Genomic DNA, 23,822 nt, shown 5'->3' with positions numbered 1-23,822 from the left:
CAATGAGCCTTTGCCTTATGCTGTTTTGTTAACATTTCACATTCATGTTTCTCATGATTTTGTAATCATTCAATGAGCGTTCGCCTTATGATGTTTTGTTAACATTTAACATGCGTGTTTCCCATGATTTTGTAAACCCTCAATGAGCGTTCGACATATGATGTTTTGTTAACATTTCGCATGCGTGTATCACATGTTTTGTATATCTCCAATGAGCGGTCGCTTTATGATGGTTTGTTAACATTTCACAGGCGTGTTTCCCATGATTTTGTAAACCCTCAATGAGCGTTCGACATATGATGTTTTGTTACCATTTCGCATGCGTGTTTCACATGTTTTTGTAAACCTTCAATGAGCGTTCACTTTATGATGTTTTGTTACCATTTCACATGCGTGTTTTCCATGTTGCTTTGTTAACAGCCGATTCATTAGTATCATCCTGATTTGTGAACTCACCTTGATCGTTCGCCTCGTGTTATTTAGTAAACTTTTGATTGAGGTTTACATCATTAATACTTCAAAAAGGCATTTACCTGGTATGGTTTTGTTACATCGTAGGTGTGGTCAACTTATATTGTTTTGAAAAACTCATAATACTTATTTGTCTCATGTTGCTTTGTAATATTTGAATTATTATTCGTCTAATGTCGTTTTGTAACTTTCTGTTTGATGTTGGTCTTATTTTGTTTTTGTTAACGTTTAAGTCACGTTTCTTATATTGTTTAGTAAACTTCTAGTTTGCCGCAGAATTATCTTTAACATATCTGGGCGTTTTTCTCGTGTTATATTATTAAGAGAGAATTTCTTTCTAACACATACAATTCAAACGGCTAAGCGCAAACACGTTTGATTATTTGTTTTGTATACGATTGCAAAGTTGAAATAAACTTTGACAAATTGTGCACTCGATGTATTTGTGCAGTTCTTTCTAACCAAAATTTTGTAAATGTTGTTTGGCGTTTGTTGTTGTTTTCTAAACGCTACTAAAGTAGAAACAAATAAATCGTTTAATCAGTGTTTACTGACCCTGTTTGAACTTTCAATAATGCATGCACATGTTGTTGGTAAACAAATTTTTTACAAACTTTGCAAACGTATGTTAGAAACAAATGGTCATAACATGTGCGCTCTTAGCCGTTTGCATTGTTTGTGTTAGAGAGAAATCACAAGGATTTTCCACAATTCATTTTGAACAAAAGGCATGTACATTTGCCTGTTGTTGGTTTGTAATCTTCTAGTATACGTTTATCAATAATGTTTTGTAAAATTCTAATGGGCATTTGTCTCATGTTTGTTTGTAAAACTTCAACGATTGGTCGTCACATATTATTTTTAAACTTCTCACATGCGATCGCCTATGTTGAATTCTTCTTAAAACTACCTAAACACTACTTACATAATTGTTATTGAAACATTGGACTACCCACAGGACAGTGGTATTGACTTAGACAATGATAATGACTGAGCCCTATGTTTATTCCATTGAGGAATCATGGTTTTTCAATTCTCATAAATTCAAAATGTTCTTAGCAAACTCGAGTTATTGTGCGATAGCAAAGAGTGAAGACCAGTCGTAGTAATACATGTAGCTATAAGTCACAGCCATTGATTTAAATGCAATGTTTCAGTATATGAATACTAAATAATAGAATTAACGGTACCAGTTTTCTTGCACCAGATGCGCATTTCGACAATACATGTCTCTTCAGTGATGATCGTGGCCAAAATATTTGAAATCCAAAGCTTATATAAAAGATGAAGAGCTATAATCAAAAAGGTCCAAAAAGTATAGCCAAATCCGTAAAAGGAATCAGAGCTTGCATGAGGGAGATACATTCCTTATTTTATAATAATTTATAATATTTTGTAACAGCAAATTTGAATAACACAAAAAATCCGTATTTTCATGCCAGTACCGAAGTACTAACTACTGGGCTGGAAATACCCTCGGGAACTTATAGTCCACCAGCAAAGGCATCGACCCAGTGGTAGTAATAAACGTAACGGTACCAATTTTCTTGCACCAGATGCGCATTTTGACAATACATGTCTCTTCAGTGATGCTCGTGGCCAAACTATTTGAAATCCAAAGCTTATCTAAGAGATGAAGAGCTATAAATAAAGCATTCTATAATTTTATAATTTACTATAACCTATGGTAAATAATTCAACAACTTAAATATAAAACTGAAAACAGGATTTTTTTTATTAAAGGGACATCTCTTTAAACAGTGAAACCACACCCTATCGGTAAATAACAGTGAAACCACACCGCATCGGTAAATAACAGAGAAACCATACCCCATCGGTAAATAACAGTGAAACCATACCCCATCGGTAAATAACAGTGAAACCACACCCAATCGGTAAATAACAGTGAAACCACACCCCATCGGTAAATAACAGTGAAACCACACCCCATCCATCGGTAAATAACAGTGAAACCACACCCCATCGGTAAATAACAGTGAAACCACACCCCATCGGTAAATAACAGAGAAACCACACCCCATCGTTAAATAACAGAGAAACCACTCCCATCGATCATTAACATTTAAAAGTTCGTTAACGACCGGTCTTCTGGTCCGTTTTGTTCTATTAATGATCGATGAATTTTATAACCGAAAAAGAAAGAATTTTATATAAATTAAATAAGAGCAGCTAATTCGTCACCGATATGAAATAAAATGCAATAATCATCGTATAAAGTTAACGTTGATTAATACCACGTATAGAAGCAACAATGTCAAAATAACAAAAATACAAATTTAAAAAGTTAGTAAAATGTTGTTTGATATAAAGAATTAAGACTTAATATCAATAATCCCCTGCTCTCTTTTCTAGCTCTTTCTGAAGCTGCAGTAACGACAACATGGTCCGCTTGGGGATCATGTGGAAGAATTTCTGGAAGTTTAGATCAAACCTGCAGAGGAACACAGACACGAACAGGAAAAAGAGAGGAAACTATAGATAAACAGACAACTATAACAACCCTGTCAGACACAAGAGGCTGTTATCTTACATCTGGTGAGTCTTAACAAATAAATGACGAACGATATCAAATGTAGAGCCAAAAACAAACCGTTGCAAAACAAATTGAAGGTACAACGTTAACAGTCTATAAAACAGTGAATATAAAGCAAAAACGAAAAATAAAACGAAAATAAAAATCACACCAAAGTCTGGAGTGCTCTGGTAATGAAAGGTAAATAGATCCTGACCCACATGTGGCAACTACCAAGCTGCTCAATGTAGGTTCATATTTTACTTAGTGGTAATTTGTTTTGCTGAGAGTAATTAATCTAATTTTTAGTTAAACTAGATATTAGAAGATTCTTTTCACTTTTGTAATAGGGAACGACACACACAGAACATACCAAAATAGTCTTTAAAATTATAGAAAGACAAAATACACGTAGGGAAATAAAAATTGTCCCTCTTAATGCTGAGTTCACACGTTATTCGACTTCAATTCGCATTAACTTGTTCGAATTAGTCTAATTCGCATTCGTAACGTTTTACGCTCTAGAAGATAACGTCAATTCTTAGGTTCGAATTGCAATGCGCGTCAAATGCTTCCAACGACATTTTCTTTTCATTCGTATTAACCAAAGCGTATTTCTAACGCGAATTGGATAATTCAATTTAGCCAATTTGAATTAAAAAAGAAGAGTGTGTAGACGCGATTAGTGATTTCGACTCGCATTCGAATTCAATTCGAAATATGTGTACGTGTGTGAACGAGGCATTAGTTTGGAATCGGATAAAACAGTTGAGTAGAAAGAGTGCTATGCGGTATTGCCTTTGTTCATTGTTCAAGGCATTGTGGTGACCTTTAAATTGTGAATTTTTGTGTAATTTTATGACTTATGGGGAGATATGTCTTTGACAATATTACCACATCTTCCTAATTTTACATTTTAACGTATTAATAATGCAGCGATTAGTATATAAGATATATAAACATATTATAGGAACATTAATTGTTATCCTACACGAAAGAAGATAAGGGGTAATGCTCTAAATAATACGTAAAATTTCTGAATTAGATATAGTTAATGGCGGCTACACAACATGGAGTGAATGGGATGATTGCTCACAACAATGTGACCAAACAACAACTAGACGTAGAACATGTCATAACCCAACACCATGCAATGGCGGGGAAGATTGTAGTCAGTTTGGAAGAGATGAACTTACAAAAGATTGCGGTGAGTAATTTAAAAAATAGATTGTAGTTGGATATTAAAAACAATTGTTTTCAAATGCTGTGAATTAAGCATACAAATCTGAAGATTTTTCAATTGCCGAAAAGGTAAATTTCTCCCAAAAAAGTATTAGACGTTTTAATTGTAATTTCTCCTTTTATTCAAGAATAAAAGTATTCCAAGATTGTATTCACCAAAGAAAGAGAACATTTTATAAAAAAATCTTTAATAATCGAGTTACAGTTTATATTGTGGATTGGATGCAAACCCTTATGTCTAAACTCTCTGCCATATAATGTTAAAAAAAAGATTTTGCACGATTTAAAAATGATTTGTAAATCACATATTGTTTTATATATTATCTCTCTTAAGTATTGAACGAATGGATATCGTTCATTGTTTTATGTCAACGTATATATTTATAGATTATCATTGATTATCTCAACGAGATTGATTTTCTCGCTTGAGCTGGTACAGCGAAAGTGAGAAAAGCAATCGAGTTGAGATGACCAATGATAATCTGTTTATCGCTATTTTACCTATGACGACGTTGTCAATTTCAATGTCAATTTCGTTAGCAATGCCACGTGACCTCCTTAGTTTCTAGCAATAATTTTTCCATCTCAAGCGAGAAGCATGATATGAAAATTATCACAAAAAAAGATCAAAGGAAAAAAGCACAAAATAGCGATAATGTAAATTATTCTTTTAAAAAAAGAATAGTCCATAACGGAGCTAACACTATATATATCATCACATTGAAAGTGCTCGATTTAAAAAATGATTTTCTACCATTTTGCGACAATGAAGATTTTGCCCGCTGACCCCTACTTTGTAACTCATCATTTATTTAAATATAGTCTTAAACACCATTTTTTATAAAATCCAATGCAATTCTTGCAAATTTTCGTATTTTGTTTAAACAAAAAAGTGCCACTGTATAATGTATGGGAAGTTTAAAGACAATGATCACTTGTTAAGTTTTCAATTTATTTAATTAAGAAAAGAAGAACACGAACTTGTTCTTTTTTTCCTACTTTTAATGTTTCGTTATAAATATACCATAAGTTTATAACAGTTTTTAAAAAGCTTGATATTTTGAATAAAAGGAGAGTGCACCCTTACGGAATTACAAAATACATTAAGCCACCATTCCTGTAATCTCTTCGATCTGAAACAAGTTTAAAATGACAAGAAGACATTGAAAACCCCGTTTCGACATTCACCGTTGGAAAACATTGATTTTGACACAACAGTCACCGATAGAAAACCTCATTGACTTTCACACGACAGTCACCGATAAAGAACATCATTGACTTTTACACGGCATTCACCGATTGAAAACATCACTGACTTTCAAACCGATAGAAAACATCATTGACCCCAACACGACATTAACCGATAGAAAACATCAATGCCTTTGAAACGGCATTTACCGATAGAAAACATCAATGTCTTTGATACGACATTCACCGATAAAGCACATCATTGACTTTTACACGACATTCACCGATTGAAAACATCACTGACTTTCACACGACAGTCACCGATAGAAAACATCATTGACTTTAACCGATAGAAAAAATCCATGTCTTTGATACGACATTCACCGATAGAAAACATCAATGCCTTTGATACGACATTTTCCGATAGAAAACATCGTTGACTTTCAGACGACACTAACCGATAGCAAACATCATTGACTTTCATACGACATTCGCCGATAGAAAAAAAATCACTGACTTTAATACGACATTGACTGATAGAGAACATCATTGATGCTGAAACGACATTAACCGATAGAAAACATCGTTGAATTTCATACGACACTAACCGATAAAAAACATTACTGACTTTCATACGACATTCATTGATAAAAAACATCACAGACTTTAATACGACATTCACTGTTACATATACAAAACTTTGAACTTTTCAACAACTAAGACTTTTCTTATCCCAGGAATAGATTACCTTTGCCGTATTTGGCACAACGTTTTTGAACTACGAGTCCTCAATGATCTTCAACTTTGAACTTGCTTGGCTTTTTAACTATTTTGATCTGAGCGTCACTGACGAGTCTTATGTAGACTAAACGGGTGTCTGGCGTATCAAATTATAATCCTGGTACCTTTGATAACTAATTAGAAAATACTGTGAGGTATCCTGATATTGTTATAATATTATTATACACTAATCCGAACTTATTTTCTACTCTGTCTTTTTAACAATTAAGGATGATGTTACTCTGTATTAAAATAACATGCTATTTAAAAGATGTTTAAATATTGATAGTACTAAAATGGATGGAACTAAAAAAGCACAAAAAATGCAGCCTGGTCCGTGTGCTTGTTTTTGAGATAAAAGCCATTTAAGTTGACTTTGAAACGACATTCATCAATAGAAAACACCATTCGGTCTGAAATAAATCTTACAAATGAAATATCCAACGAGTTTTATTTTAATTTGACTAGGGCCTGTGGCAGGACAATGGGGTGAATGGGGAGCATGGGGATCGTGTACAATGCATTCTGATTCTGCCACTTACGGAACTGATTCTGCCACTTACGGAACTGGTACCTATTCTCATACAAGAAGATGTGATAATCCAGTAAATATTTGTGGTGGCGATTTTTGCATAGGAGTAAATAAGACTGACGGAAATTGCAGAGGTAAGGTATATAAGTTAAAATAAAAGACATTGAAATTGAATTTTTTACACAACTTTATCAAGTGATACATATTAACAGGACTGATTGTAGTACTAAAATATTGATATTTTGAAAAGATATATCCTACCGTAATCTTAAATCGGTCATCCTTTTGGTTCGTTCGGTATTTGTGTTTGTATAAATTTATCACATGGGATAACTCAGCCTTAACATCTGTACACTAATACCAGCTTTCGAAATTAGTACAGGATATGTTTTTTCTACTCTTCTAAATAAATAAAAAAAACATTTCTAAAGATATGTTTTCATTGTTATTAAAAAGTATTACAAAAACGCAATTTTTCTAATGGCCATTTCAAACCTGCCTAAAACATTTCAGAACTATACAAAATCCCACTTCCGGCCTTTTTTGCTTTGTGTATATCCCATTCAGCGTCACTAATCTTCGTGGCAGACAAAAGAGGACAAGCAAATCGTATTTTTATGAATTTTAAAATGACAAGCACCAAACGTCTTCCGCGATTTCCCCTCGAAAATAACCAATCCAAAATGAAAGGAAAACTATATGAAAAAACGATGTTCATGCCATAATTTTTTTCAGAAATATACAGTAGATTAATAAAAAACGAATAACACTTACTTTTCATAGAAAAAAATATTTGATTCAATATAAAAAGATCAAAATTCTGACCATCATGTCGGTAGGTAAATATTTATACAGAGTTCCATTGATGTCGAATGTCATAACTAAAATTGACGTTTCCTGTAGAATAAAAAATATCCCCTAAATGACAATAAAACAATTTGATTGGGTGGAACGATTCTATGCATCACATTTTTTTGACGGCATTGGAATTTGAACGTAAACACACAGTGTCAGCAGCTTAAGGTGGTATGGGAGTCTAAAATAAAAATGATAGAATTTGTTCATACTTTGTCAAAATGTAGTATCTATTGATACATGTTCAAAAATATCATAAAAATGATAGGTCACCGCGCATTTTCTCAAGCTACAGGTTGTGACAAAATGACAAATTTTGTATGGATTCTTTAGGAAATAACAACATTTTGTGAATAGAAACTAAACAAAATGATAGAATTGTAAAATAAATTAGGAAAAGAGATTGCTTTCAGGCAATGCTTTGAGAATATCAAAAGAAAAGATAGGGTCACCGTACGTTTTTTTTCGGTTAAGAGACAAACTAGGAAAATTTCATGTAGAGTCCTTCAGAAAATGCACTGTTTTAGAGTTAACTCCCCTTAAAATTGCCAATTTGAAAATATTAAAAAATATATAAAAAATAATCTACACTTGTAAAAATATTAATATTTCTAAGTTATATTCTTATAAATTGATTCTTTTAAATGAAAATTCATATTAAATATCTGCATTCCTGCATCAAATTTTACTAACTTGATAGAATATATGGACCTTAGATTCTCTGTTTTTTACAATCCAAGATGGCGAAAGACACCCATACCACCTGAAGTATACAATACAACAACATCAAACATTGAGTGACTGAGAAATAATTATGCATATGAGTAACCTAGCTGACAATACAGGGTAATAAAAAATCAAAGCTAAGTGTACAGAAAAAATAAGAAAAATATGTCCATAGGTGAACGACTTACCATCATAATTTGAGTAAAATTGAGAAAAGAAATGGGGAATGTGTCAAAGAGACAACAATCCGACCATAGAGCAGACAACAGCCGAAGGCCACCAATGGGTCTTCAATGCAGCGGAAAACATTCTGCTAGCCCCTAAACAAATGTGTATACAAGTTGAGTGATAATGAACGTCATACTAAACTCCGAATTATACACAAGAAACTAAAATAAAAAAATCATACAAGACTAACAAAGACCAGAGCTCCTGACTTGGTACAGGCGCAAAATTGCGTCGGGGTTAAACATGTTTTTTTGAAATCTCAACCCTCTTCCTATATCTCTTACCAATGTAGAAAATCAAACGCACAACAATACGCACAGTAAAACTCATGAGAAGTCCGAGTCCGTTGTCAGAAGAGGTATCAAAAGATAATAAACAAAATGAACTAGATTAGATTAATAAAATGTTATAACAAATATCTACTCAAGTTTACAAACAAAGTAAAATGAGAATTTTTAAATTCAGTCACATGAAATTGATTTACGTTCAAGTAAGGTAATGATCTATTGGTGTCCATTCGTTTGATGTGTTTTGTCATTTGATTTTGCCATTTGATTAGGAACTTTCCGTTTTGAATTTTCCTCAAAGTTCAGTATTTTTGTTATTTACTTTTTAAAAGGAATATAATGTGGTGTTTTTGCCGATGTTCAAAACTAATGAAATCAGCCGTCAGAAAATACAAAAAAATTATAAAAATAAAATTCAAATCGGATGAAAAGAGCAAGACTACGTGTGTCCTGCTTTGTGCGCATCAACTATATACTACTATTCTAGCATACATTAATACGCATGATCATGTTGTTTAAATGAAGAATCTTTATTTCGTAAATATTACATTTTTTTTAAGTAGCAACATTCCAGTAGCACCTGCATAGGGAGTATATATCTCCCAATTGATACGATTTTCCCATCACGATTTGTTTGATCGGTATGGAATAACGGTTTCACAAATGATATCGGATATGCTCCTTACGCCGTAACTACAATTATCTTCCCTTTCATGAATGTGACCTACCGAATTGGACTGTTTACCGGATTTTTTATAACATAAGCAACACGACGGGTGTAACATGTGCAACAGGATCTGCGAACCCTTCCGGAGCATCTGAGATCATGCCTATTTAGCCTTATTCAATGTGAAGAGTCAAAAAATAATTTTATGGTTCAATAAATTCAAAATAAATAATAGCCATTCATTAAATATATATGACTAACAGGTGTTGAAACAAATTATATTCTGTTATTTATATTTCTACAAATCATTATAACTTTATTTCCATTTTTTGCTAAAACAAATTGTAGCACAATGTTTCAAAACAATAACCCGCGTATTAAAAAACCTTTAAAAAGTATGACATCCTCAAAATGACTTTGATGTTTTTGTCTGGTCTCTGCATAACGTGCAGTGGAAAACAATCAATCAGAGTTAAAAACATGAGAAAGAAAAACGACTTTCAATAAACAATTTACAAGATGAGTCGACTGTGGTGAAGGTTAAAAAACATCATCTCTTTCTATCTCACCTTTTAACTTCACATTGAATTTAATATGACAACAGGATATCGCTACAGATTCATGCATCTCACGTGACAACTACTCGATTGGACAGGTCAAGATTAAATTATCTCAGTCAACTATTGGTTTTGTCAATGTCTCCAGTTTACTTTATCATTTGCAAAAATGCAACCATTTTGAACATTTTGCTGATCTCACAGTTTATTTAAAAAAAAATAATTGTTATTTCAGTTGTACCTCCATGTCTAACATACCAAATGTTTAGCGACAAATTTCTAAAAATAGAAAATGCTATGTCCATTTATACCTCAGCACAAGTGGATATATACCTTCTCACGAAAAACAAGTGTACCACAGCAACTATTATTTATACTTATTTTGAGCTATACAAGGTAACAAACATTACTGCTAATACAGAAGAACAGGTTGGAGAAAGAGAGTCAGGCGTTAAGTTCAAGTTTAACCCAGGAGAACATGAAATAGGATACTATCGTTTGTATGCTAAAATAGGATATCCTTCTAGTATGGATCACTGGATGGAAGAATCAATGTATGTGAAAATAGAGCAGCCACCACCTCATGCATTTATAAAAGGTGGAGCCGGCAGGACTATTGGTGAAGGACTCGCAGAATTTGACGCTCGTTCTGTGTCGTATAGTTTAACTAAAGGCCCCGGTGATCCTTCTGGATTATTGTTTACCTGGAAATGTCTCAATTTTGTAACACATGATATTTATAATCTACTGCAGTTTAATATTGACTCACTATTAGCGTTTAAAGATACAGGTGACTATAAAAAGAAATGGTACGAAACTAATTTTGTTCCGTATATAGAAAACAAAGTCGCATTCATCGATGGATCTACACTTGACCCCGTTGTAAAAAGCCTAAAGAATTCTAATTCTCGTTGTATGTATGGAAGTGAGTTTTACGTCAAAGTTGAACCTAATAAATATCCACCGGCGAAAAAAAAGGGGAAAGGCAATCAAAAAGAAACAGACTCCACTTCTCCAGAAACAACTGCACTGAACACAACTGCACATGCCATCACTACTCCGAACTCAACTGCACCGGACATCACAACACCGGACACAACTGCACTGGAGACAACAACACCGGACACAACTACACCACTTCCTCCTTATAAATGGATACCTTTGACAAGATTTTTTGATATTGACTTCATGTATGAAATGGAGTCAAAACCTAAATCTGAATTGAAAGACACACAGTATGTCCTGCCTTTTCCCGGAAATAACACGCTCGTTTTAAACGAAATGCTAGAATTTCTGAATGATTTATATGGTGCAGAGTATGAAGATTTTCTGCAGGATACAGACGACTTTTTTGAAAGGTTATCAGATAGCTCATTGACTCTCGATAGTTTGTATAAACTAAACGATCTTACCGGGTTGCCTGCAAGTGCGAATGATACATTTTTTTATGATTTACTTGAATGGCTGCAAAATGCAAATGTATCGAAAGAATTTGCATTTGAACTGCGGGATTTGTTAAATAGCTTTGAATCTGTCCAGTCTTACGTGAGCAGTGCAAAAGAGTTGGTAGATTTGATAGGAATTGATGGTTACTTCCAACTCATTATTGATGAATCGGGAAAATGTTTGATGAATTATCTGGGAGATATCTTTGACGGGTTTACTAAGATTAACTCATTTGATTGGAATAGAATGAAAAATCAAGAAAAGTATTACTTGAACTGGCTAGAGATAGAACTTTTCAACTCTAGTGCTTGTAAACTGTTCAACGGAAACGAAGATGGAATCGGAAGTCTGACTGTCACCTCTCAAGATGTCTCAGAGGGAAGGGGATTTTTAGTGTATTTAAGGGTAGAATTTGAGGAGTCTATTAGCTACTTTATACAACATGCGCAATCAGGTATAGGAAATCCACCAATCCTGGATATAGAGTAAGTAAAGTTTTGAATTCTAGTTAAAGAGATATTATTACACGAAAAGAATAATCAAATGTAAAGAGTGAACTCAAAGATCTTATTAAGGTACTTGTATCCAAGTAATAACGTTAACGGAATTTATAATAATTTCTAACATTTTGAAATAGAAAATTTCGATCCAGTGGTAGTGATAACATTAACGGTACTAATTTTCTTGCACCAGATGCGCATTTCGACAATACATGTCTCTTCAGTGATGCTCTTGGTCGAAATATTTGAAATCTTAAGCTCCTATTTATTTGTGTTGTAGTCCTGTAATATTATGTTGTCATTTCAATGTTATATTAAACATTGCCATTAAAGTGCGAGGTTTGGCATGCCACAAAACCAGGTTCAACCCACCATGTTTTCCTTTAAAAATGTCCTGTACCAAGTCAGGAAGATGGCCATTGTTATATTATTGTTCGTTTCTGTGTGTGTTACATTTTAATGTTGCGTCGTTTGTTTTCTCTTATTTTTGAGTGTAAATTCACATTGCGATAAGACGTGTCACGGTACTTGTCTATCCCAAATTCATGTATTTGGTTTTGATGTTATATTTGTTATTCTCGTGTGAATTTGTCTGATGCTTGGTCCGTTTCTGTATGTGTTACATTTCAGTGTTGTGTCGTTGTTCTCCTCTTATATTTGATGCGTTTCCCTTGGTTTTAGTTTGTTACCCCGATTTTGTTTTTTGTCCATGGATTTATGAGTTTTGAACAGCGGTATACTACTGTTGCCTTTATTTATATCAAAGATGAAGAGCGATAATCCAAATGTCCAAAAAGTATAGCAAAATCCGTAGAGGAATCAGAGCTTTGCATGAGGGAGATACATTCCTGAATTTATAATAATTTCTAACAATTTAAACAGCAAATTTCAATGACACCAAAAAATCCGTATTTTCATGCTTGTACCGAAGTACTGGCTACTGGGCTGGTGATAACCTCGGGGACTAATATTCCACTACCAGAGACATCGACCCAGTTGTAGTAATGTTGACGTCAAACCCTTTCCGATTTCATTCGGCAAAGTTGACCCTTGGATGAATTTGGCCTTTATTTAAATATCCTTTTTGTTATATTAATCTCTACACATTTACAAGCTTGAACATTCTTCAATATTTCAATATTTCGGTTCAAACTTAAACCAAGAAAAAAATTATACTTTCATTCGGATATGGTCCGTCATATTTTCTAACTACTTCATAAGGTCATGCATCTTTGTGTAATCAATGTCAGATTTTGCTTTGAAGCTACTACATGACACATATTTGTAAACTGAGGTACACTTGTTTCCATTTTATAGGACCCATTAGTAAGGTTCTTGATTGGGGATTAGGGATTATTTCGGTTTAATTTAATTTTTGAGGTAATTTTATATATCTCTATCCTTAAAATAGCGTGATGGTTACTATATAATGTATCACTGTATAAAACTAAGGAGATGTGGTATGACTTCCAACAAGAAAAATATCCACCAAAGTTCAAATAATATTGATGTAATCATTTATTAGCGACCATACGACCTTCAACAATGAGAAAGCTCAATACCGTATACTCGGGTAAAAAACGCTGACATGACATAACGAAACAATTCAATTGATATAACCAGCGGCCTTATTCAAAACAAAACAATTTATGGAAACATTAATGGCAGACATAACTAACGACAATAACTGACCTACAGGCTCCTGATATGGGACATATATACTCAATAAAGCGGGATCAAACATGTTTTACAGTGCTTATGACCCTCCCTGGATTAGTAATAAAACAGTACAGTCAAGATAAGAATATTCACGGCGTCAATCTTCTCTCACTACTATATTAACATAACAGTACAAGATTAGCAGAAGAAAATATCAAAGGCTCAACCCATTAGACCGATAATAGAAATCTTACAAAACCCAATACCGGACGTGGCGGTGCATATTTACATACACAAAAATAAAAAGACACACAGCAGTAATTGAAAGCTAGTTCAAAGCAAAAAAGCAAACATTAAATAAATCATGTTATGATGATCATGTGTGTAGGACTAAAATACCAATCAGTGCATATCCAGCGTTCTATGGAATATGACAGTTGTTATCCATTCGTTTTATGTATTTGAGGTTTTTATTTTGCAATTTGATTTTGGACTTTTCGTTTTGAATTTTCCTCGGAGTTCAGTATTTTTGTTATTTTACTTTTTTCTAATTGAAAACGGACATAAAACAGATAAAACAAAATCATCGTTAATGTTCTTTATCGCGAATAAAAATAATCGACTACTGACTTGTTTTTATGTGTACTCTTTTACAGATGCCGATTAAACTGCATGAAGAAGACTGCTCTGACTTCTATAATGTCGTTAAAGGCTACATGTCCCTTTTGTACGTTTGAACAACAAAAAGGATTTAAATTTTGGTGGAAAGTGAAAGATTTTGATATATTCAGCAGAAAGGCAACAACAAATGATAACTGGGAATCTTGGATGTTATCTGGTAATTTTGCGCTAATTTTATATAGGCTATATATAATCATTTAACAATAAGATATACTATTTAGTTTCAACCTTATAAAATCGTAAGTATAAAACAACCTATTTCATACATTTTATGGGGGAGACCTTGGTTCAGGGAGATAACTCTTTAAATCAGGTATGTGTTTGTAAAAGTCAAGTATCATCAATGTATTTTAAGCATTTACCTGAAACAGATTGGAAATAATCTATGTAACCTAGAAGCTTAGAATATATTTGTGAAAATGGTTGACACAAACGTACTGATGATTTTAAGAGTTATTTCCCTTAACCTAGGTCTACCTCCTTAAACTGAATCAAACGCTCCACTAAGTTGGTGGTTTACTGCTTTTGTCTCGCCTGTCCGACTATCAACTCAAATGTTCACTCGTTCTCTCGCTCGAAAAGATTGCTGCATATTTCTTTGCTCCTTAATTGTAACCAAATACAGTTATTGATATAATAATGATGAGTTGAATTTGAAAGTCGATTATAACTCTGCAATACAGTCACTGCTTGTCAGATTACACTTTTATTTAAGCCCTCGAACAGTCACTTATCAATTAATAACTTTTGATGAGATCTGTCGAAAAGTCAGTGCTTGTTAGACGACGTTGATGAAATTCGTCAGACAGTCACTTCTTGTACTATACCACTCTCATTAAATTTGTGTTTACTGTTGGATATTGGAAATAACTTTACTCTAATCCGTCTGACAATCAATGTTTAAGAGATGAATTTATAAATCAATTCTTATTTTATCAATTATTGTGCTTTATTACATGGCAAACTCAGAGTTGGAAACCAATTCATTTGTTATGCAAGCCAATGTTTTGAACGCAAGCGCTGGATACCTTATTGAGGCTCATATGGAACTTGCAACAGGGGAGACAAGCATTGGTATTTGGCTCGTCAGTACAAACATACTACCGTATGGAGGGTCTTGTGAGATTGAAGATTCAATATGGGGTAAGTCGTCTCTAATGTGTTTTCTTATTGAATGCGTTTTTAAACTTTTGTTTTTTAAAACACTGGACCCATTTTTTAAAAATCTTTTTAAACCATTAAAAGCAATTCTATCATTAATTATATCACTTTCTAAGAAAGATATAAGGTTGAAATCATTACTTTGAAAGTTTTAGAGAAACCATCAAGATATTGTTGATGAATTGTCTGTTTCAAAGATGGCGGCTGTTCTAATCTCAATTCCAAACTGTTCCCCGAGGATGTGCCATCACTAAAATAGACTTAACACCGTATATAAACTTATATGAGTATAATCAAAAATTATATAGACTACACAACACTCACGCTTACCCCTAATCAACTTTTGTTGAACTGTTTGAAACATTAATTTCAGGGAATACTAGTTTATAATTTCCGTTTTAGGAGAAAAGAAAGTAACAACAAATGGATGGAACGACGAAGGGTTCCGAACTACAACCGATATCAGCTATGACTGGAAAGAACAGTTGAATTATCGAATAGTGCAGACAAATTCCAAAGGAAAAGAGACTATGCTGTATTATGGTTGTAAGTTGTAAATACTTTAAAACAAATCGAATTTTGTCGTGTAAAAATCAACTTAAAAGGTCGGACAGTAGTTTTGCTTCAGGTTCTACTAAATTATAAACGTCACCTCGAATAAACGCAATTGGCAGTTACAAAATTGTCGACAAAGAATCCGGTTTTAATTTACATAACGGTGAATAAATCTTGTTTTTGAATTAAGCAAAACATATATGTATAGCATCGTTTTACCTAAATAAGAACAATTTTTTCGAACTGAATGAGTGAGAAAAATACTTTTACTGGTGATTCCGTTGTTTTAATTTTCTATTTCACATTGTTCATGTTGTTTTCTATTAATTATATAAAATCTGAAATATCGAAATATCGAAACTGAGACAATACAAAAGCAATATCAACTAATGAGAAACTTAGGCAAAGCAAAATATGGTCGAATTGTTGCCAAATAGTCGATAATACTTATCTTTTTTTTCGAAATTGAACCAAAAATGTCGAGATAGTAGAAATTCACTCTTTGAAGAGTTGGAGTATTCAGTTTAACCCTTGTCCGTCCATCTTTCCATTATATTCTCGTCGATTTTTTAACAGCAACGACAAATGCATAGATTATGTTATCAGAATACGGAAATAAAGATGCGATCTAGATAAACTAATCGATCCGATCCCATTAATAAACTTATTATAAAAAGTAACCTACTTCAATCAGACCATAAATATTGTTCGTATTATAATTCATATTAATAATGTTATCAGTCAATAAAAATCAAATAAATAATTGTTATATTCATATACATATACACATTCAAGAATCAATAATATGTCGACACCTGTTTTTTGGCGTTTCACAAATGATGTTTTCTCGGATGATGCCATCTTTATACTAAATACATTGGATATTTGCTGTGTACTGATTGAATGTTTAGTCTTAGATGCATGATTATTTTATTAGTTGCTATTGGTTTGAACTAACAGTCAGTAACTACGAGTACCTTCAGATCTGTACGTTGTGTCTGTTATTCTACCGGGGCATTGGGTTGTATAGGTACTCTTCCACGCCAAGTATGTTTTTTCGTTATTTATTTTTCTGCTTTGTATCGATCTGATGAGTTAATTACTTTTGTTTGTCCATAGGTTGTATTGTTAAAACTCTTTTCCAGGATAGGGGATGGGGATGACTGACCCCTGCTTGCATGCATAAACCCAAAAACAATCTGTTGAAGGTCATACAGCTACCCATTTTTACAAACGTCAGTGTAATTTGATCTAAGTTGGAGAGTTTTTTTTCATTTTTTGTTATTTGGAGTTTTGTGACTTCAGTGCAGATACAAAACTCATCGAGGTTTACCAAAAACTTACAAAACTTTTATGTTCTCAACATACTGGACATATTCGTTTTCTTTGAAGCTACAAATATAAGCTTCCGGTGTTATATGGCTTTATATCAGAATCCTATACTATGCCGTTTCATATTATCATGCATCCACTGTCTGTTTACACAATCTTTGTTTAATAATTTAAAAGGTGGCCGCGTATGAAATTTGCGTCAGGATTTTCTCCGAAACTTCAAATAAGAGCAACTGAAAATTCGTTTTGAGTCTTCTTGGGAACATGTGACAATAGTTACTTATTTAAAGTTCTTCTTATTATTTCAATATTTTGCCTTTTTAAAATGTTTAAAGCAATAAAAATAAACCTTGGATATGTACTGTCCTCCTCGAAGCTAATGTCCCTTGATTTTATAATTACAGCAGAGGAAGAGAATTACATCAAAGTAAAGCCTGGTATTGAGACAGATAATTATCATGTTACAATAAAGATACAGATCTATGATATATTTATCGATTATACAGAATGTACCAAAGAAATCGGACAGGTATGTAATCGATTATACAAAATGTAACAAACATATCGGACAGGTATGTTATCGATTATAAAGAATGTAATACACATATCTGACAGGTATGTTATCGATCCTACAGAATGTATCAATCATACCGGAAAGGTATGTTTTCGATTATAAAAAATGTATCAAAAATATCCGACAGGTATGTAATAGATAATACAGAAATACCAAACATATCGGACAGGTATGTTATCGATTATACAGAATGTACCAAACAGATCGGACAGGTATGTAATCGATTATACAGAATGTACCAAACAGATCGGACAGGTATGTTATCGATTATACAGAATGTACCAAACATATCGGACAGGTATGTCATCGATTATACAGAATGTACCAAACATATCGGACAGGTATGTTATCGATTAAACAGAATGTACCAAACATATCGGACAGGTATGTCATCGATTATACAGAATGTACCAAACATATCGGACAGGTATGTAATCGATTATACAGAATGTACCAAACAGATCGGACAGGTATGTTATCGATTAAACAGAATGTACCAAACAGATCGGACAAGTATGTTATCGATTATACAGAATGTACCAAACATATCGGACAGGTATGTAATCGATTATACAGAATGTACCAAACAGATCGGACAGGTATGTTATCGATTATGCAGAATGTACCAACCACATCGGACAAGTATGTTATCGATTATACAGAATGTACCAAACATATCTGACAGGTATGTAATCGATTATACAGAATGCACCAAACATATCGGACAGGTATGTTATCGATTATGCAGAATGTACCAACCACATCGGACAGGTATGTTATCGATTATACAGAATGTACCAACCACATCGGACAGGTATGTTATCGATTATACAGAATATACCAACCATATCGGACAGGTATGTTATCAATTATACAGAATGTACCAACCATTTGTACATGTATGTTATCGATTATACAGAATGTAATACACATATCGGACCGGTATGTATCGATTATACAGAATGTTTCAAACATATTGATATTGTACATGTATGTTATCGATTATACAGAATGTAAAATAAACACTAAGACATAGTCACAATATCGGACAGGCAAATATACATACATCTTTTGGAAAGGGATGTTTGTATATAACAATTTACAAAAATGTTCAAAATAACTAGAAATAACTTAAAAAATAGAAATGCATATGATATATCGGACTGGTATTTTATTTTGATTAGCTTTACAAAATGATTAAAAACATTGTCTAAAATGCACACAAATAATATTGAGACACATTTCAGATTTTACCCACTTATACCACGTCAGACCAAAGTAGTGTATTGTCGTTCTTACATTCCTCGTCTGGAAGCTTAGAGTATTACTGGAAAACTGGGAATGTAAAACAAGTGGCCATGAATGCAGAGGTAGCCGGAACACCTGTCGCGGATTTGGTATGATAATAGTCTTATGTCAATGAGAACTCGAATAAGCTCCCTCAGAAAATGATTAAAGGCAATAGTAAGATCTTATCATGGGTGCCCTTATCATGACCCCTTTATTGATCATTAAGTTTTTGTAAGGTTCTAAAATACTATTTTAATCTTAAATCAATTCATAAAATTATTGACAGTGTACATGATTAGTACATGTAGGTAATCTAATGAACTATTAATAACGGTAGAATTCCTTGGACTATTATCTAGGTAATAATGTTGATGGTTTTTACGGTCATAAGACAATGACCAACATACTGGTATAAATGTATGTTTCTATTTGTTAATGTATTACCGAGCGAGTACTCATGTATCGCTCGGTAAATCCAACGAGTACTCGATAAGTTAATCTTCACCGAGTTGATATCCTTTGGTTGTACAATTTTGTTTCTGTAGAATATAACAACAACACTATTTGAGACTGACCCTGCACAATGGGTGAATATTGGTGTAGAAATACTGCCTGATGGTACAAATATCACAAAAACATTTGATGAACTGTGGAATATGTATGAACATCCTGATTACGGAGATGTCAACTCACAAAGGGATATTATACAGGTAATCATATTAAATTGATATCTTATATCTAATTGACTTCGAAGGCCGAGTTGCTACTTTTATTTGAAATTGCAATATACTTTATGATCGAATTGGCTTTGAGATACAGCTCTTTTTAAATGTTATTTGTATGTTTTTTTTAATTACTTTTGATTGAATCTGCTCCAAACATATTTGTATATTATCAACTTAATAAGACATATTGTTTAATGTTTTGATGCCCTACCTACGATAGTAGCGGGACATTATGTTTTCTGGTAGGTGCGTCCTTCCGCTCGTCCGTCCGTTCTGAGTTTTGACCCAAATTTCACGGTTTACTGAACATAGAAAATGATAGTGCGAGTGGGGCATCCATGTACTATGGACACATTCTTGTTTAAATATGTAATTGACATGCTCTTCAATAGAATATCATTACTGAACTTTAAAATTGAAACATAGCATTATTTTCTAAAAGTACAAACCTGAGTCTTTATTCAATACGTTTGTAGTTTTACATTTCATGTATATATATGATGACTTTGTATTGTCCTTAAAGGATTGTTTACACACACTCTTTCAGATTTTATTTGTATCAAGATGAATCTATTTCAGAAAAAAAAAGGAAAAAAGAATACTCACGTAGAAAATTATTGGTCTTTTTACTGATATGTATATCCCACATATATGTTACGTCCAAAGATCTCTTTTACATAACAATGAATGAAGAATTTTCGGATATATTTTAGCAATTGACAAGCTTTTCCACGATACTGGCTGAAACATCTAATGCAGTTGATGGAACATCCACTGTTAATTTAGACCAGGTTGCTAATAGTATTGGTACAACTATTGGAAACAAGCTATTCACATCAAATTCCTCAGCTGTATGTTTTATTTATTGTGTTTTATTTTACCTTCAACGTCGGAAGCTTATACAAGAACCAAATTTCAAAATGTAATACCTAACTAATCGTACAGTCCAAACAAGCATGAAAGGATCATGTAGACAAATAATCATAGAGAATGAGTACACACATATGTCGGATAGTAGAGTGCTCAATTAATGCATATAGAAGCACTAGATGTCTGTTGAAACATCAATCCTTTATACGCAATACGAAGGTTGACGACCAAAAGAGTATCAGTTATCACATGAATTAAGGAATTCGTATCTGCAATTCTCATTTTTGAAGAAGAATCTGTTAAATGAAAAGATCTGTACCAAAATTATGCAGAAGGTGGTTCATAACCTAGCACCTCAAAAATGAATGATAATTTTCTTTAACATGTTTAATACGCTTAACAATGCGTGATACTAGTTATTTAAAAAAAAGATAATAGTGATAGTTTGCTGGTAATAATATTTGTTTACACGTTTTTGTAGTCAAAGGCATTTAATGGAAATAAAGGTCTTTTGGAAAAGCTTAAAACATTGGCAGATAATGAAACATACCCAAAGTATGAAGACTACATTTCAACATGTAAAGGTATTGTCTAAAAATAGTTAGTTTATATTGAATTATATCTAAAATATGAAGACTACATCACAACATGTAAAGGTATTGCCTAAAAATAGTTAGTTTATATTGAATTATATCTAAAATATGAAGACTACTTCACAACATGTAAAGGTATTGTCTAAAAATATTTAGTTTATATTGAATTATATCTAAAATATGAAGACTACATCACAACGTCTAAAAATAGTTAGTTTAGATTGAGATATATCTAAAGTATGAAGACTACATCTCAATATGTAAAGGTATTGTCTTAAAATAGTAAGTTTATATTGAGATATATCTAAAGTATGAAGACTACATCTCAACATGTAAAGGTATTGTCTAAAAATAGAAAGTTTAGATTGAGATAAATTTTATGTACTAAGATGGCAGATCAATATGTCAAGATGATGTCTGTAAAAGACACTTAATAATAAAACATATCCAAAGTATTAAGATTGCATATCAACATAAAAAGTTAACAATAAATTGTATCCAATATATGATAACTATATTTTAACATGTAAGGTAATGTCTTTAAATAATCAATTAACAAGGTTTGTAAACTGCGTGATATTGTGCATATGAAAAAGACGTACACAGACACATTTTGTAAATCGTGCAGGTCAGGGAATATTGTCATTATATTTGTTTTGGTTTTTTGATGTTTAATTTTTTTTTTTTTATTATTATTTTGGAAAAAGAAAAGGCATTAAAACAGATTTATTTCATTTTTGTTTAATTCTCTAACTTTATTTGGTAATCCTTGATCAAATGATATTGTACCTAGCAGTACACTAACAAATTTTTTTCAGGTGAATTTGACATAAAATTTACCTGAAAAAAATCACATGAGATTCACCTCAAACGAGCTTATAAATGAAACTGACATAAAAATTTTCATGTGAATTTGTCGTGAATTGAGATTCACGTGATTGTCACGTGAAAAACTTTTTAAACCAAAAAAAAAGCATTTTAGATGTTGTTTGAATAACTTTATTTAAAAAAAAATCATGTGAACAAAATTCATGTGATTTCCACGTGCAATTCTTGTGATTTTCACGTAAAATTCATGTGATTATTACGTGAAATTCATGTGAGATTCAAATGAAATTCATGTGAAACTCCTGTTAACCGATTTCACGTGTTTCACGTTTAAGTCACGAGATTCACAAAATCTTGAACTTACATCAAATTGACGTGAATGCAATTTGCATATAATTAACCATTACAGTAAAAAAATGAACATTTTATATCCTTTATATTATTTTAATGTCTTGAAGCAGAGAATTCGTCAAGATACAAACTTATTTTGATTTCTTTAGTAGGTTATGTATAAAGATATATTATTACAGGTATGCTTAGGGTCCTGAACAATGCTTTGGAAGCCATATTACCAAAACAATCAGTGGATACACCAACAACATTGGATATATATACCATAATGACGGATATCTCCAGCAGACAAGAGTTATCGGAACCAAACGACGCTGATCTGACGCCTGCAGAAAGAGCATTTATTGCTTCACAGGTCGCTATGAAGAATGAACTGGATGCAGATTTTAAAAATGATATTGTAAGTTAAGTTTATGACTATAGCCGATTTATCGTACACAGTTAAGATGTATTACATATGATATACAAAAACATTTTGAGTGCTCAACTGCTCTCAGCATCAAAAAGTTATCACAATCACGATGAAGTATATAAAACTGATTTAAAAAAATTTAAAACATATGTACAACTATTTTATTTGGAAGACATTTCAACCATCAAAATGGTTTAACACTTTTTCTCGTAAAATACAAAATTTCACTTCTTAAGAAAGTCAAAAACTAAAACGATTAGAAATTGAAAGGTTGCCAAGTATATTCCTTCATAAAAGAATTACCATCTGAAGTGGAAACGGTTATCAACAGTGAAAATGTCATATATGTAATTTCCAATAAATATGTGGAAAGGTATATAAACTTCAAACTTTAAATAGTTAAAAATTTTAAGTTGAATGTTCTTAAAGTCCTAACCATTGGGATATATTTAGTAAGGAGAAAGAACCAATTAAGTCAATAAACCAAGGTTAATGGAAAACAAACATGAGTGGAGTATTGTCTCACTAGCACTTATGTCACATCCTTTTATATCTGAATGCCACGATTAGAAGACACCACTATTGGATGAATCAGCAGACGTCAGAAACACTAGAAAGATTGCTGTAAATTTGGCAACATAATCTCTATCCCAAACTAAGGATTACGAAATTAATTAAGGGAAGGTGAAAGAATCAAATAGGAAATACTTGAGAGCATCGAACAAAATAAACCCACAAGAAATCTAAGCTACAAGTTAAAAAAGCTAGTATGAAACAAA

General features: G+C 32.6%; 1 protein-coding gene across 1 annotated transcript in view; it reads left to right on the top strand.

The window, feature by feature from the left end:
- LOC134725763 (uncharacterized) overlaps positions 1-23,822 on the top strand; it is a 67,073-nt gene that overhangs the window by 27,671 nt on the left and 15,580 nt on the right. Inside the window, exons 2-14 of the mRNA XM_063589891.1 lie at positions 2,845-3,027; positions 4,050-4,211; positions 6,683-6,880; positions 10,302-11,997; positions 14,328-14,509; positions 15,322-15,495; positions 15,916-16,059; positions 17,805-17,929; positions 19,222-19,371; positions 19,810-19,974; positions 20,703-20,840; positions 21,341-21,443; positions 22,811-23,031. Of these exons, the coding sequence (XP_063445961.1) occupies positions 2,845-3,027; positions 4,050-4,211; positions 6,683-6,880; positions 10,302-11,997; positions 14,328-14,509; positions 15,322-15,495; positions 15,916-16,059; positions 17,805-17,929; positions 19,222-19,371; positions 19,810-19,974; positions 20,703-20,840; positions 21,341-21,443; positions 22,811-23,031 (3,641 nt within the window). The remainder of the gene's footprint in view (positions 1-2,844; positions 3,028-4,049; positions 4,212-6,682; positions 6,881-10,301; positions 11,998-14,327; positions 14,510-15,321; positions 15,496-15,915; positions 16,060-17,804; positions 17,930-19,221; positions 19,372-19,809; positions 19,975-20,702; positions 20,841-21,340; positions 21,444-22,810; positions 23,032-23,822) is intronic.

Source organism: Mytilus trossulus, chromosome 7, assembly GCF_036588685.1.
Source record: "Mytilus trossulus isolate FHL-02 chromosome 7, PNRI_Mtr1.1.1.hap1, whole genome shotgun sequence".
Classification (NCBI taxonomy): Eukaryota; Metazoa; Mollusca; class Bivalvia; order Mytilida; family Mytilidae; genus Mytilus; species Mytilus trossulus.
Note: the sequence above shows the minus strand (reverse complement) of the source record. Positions and strands in the feature narration are given on the sequence as shown.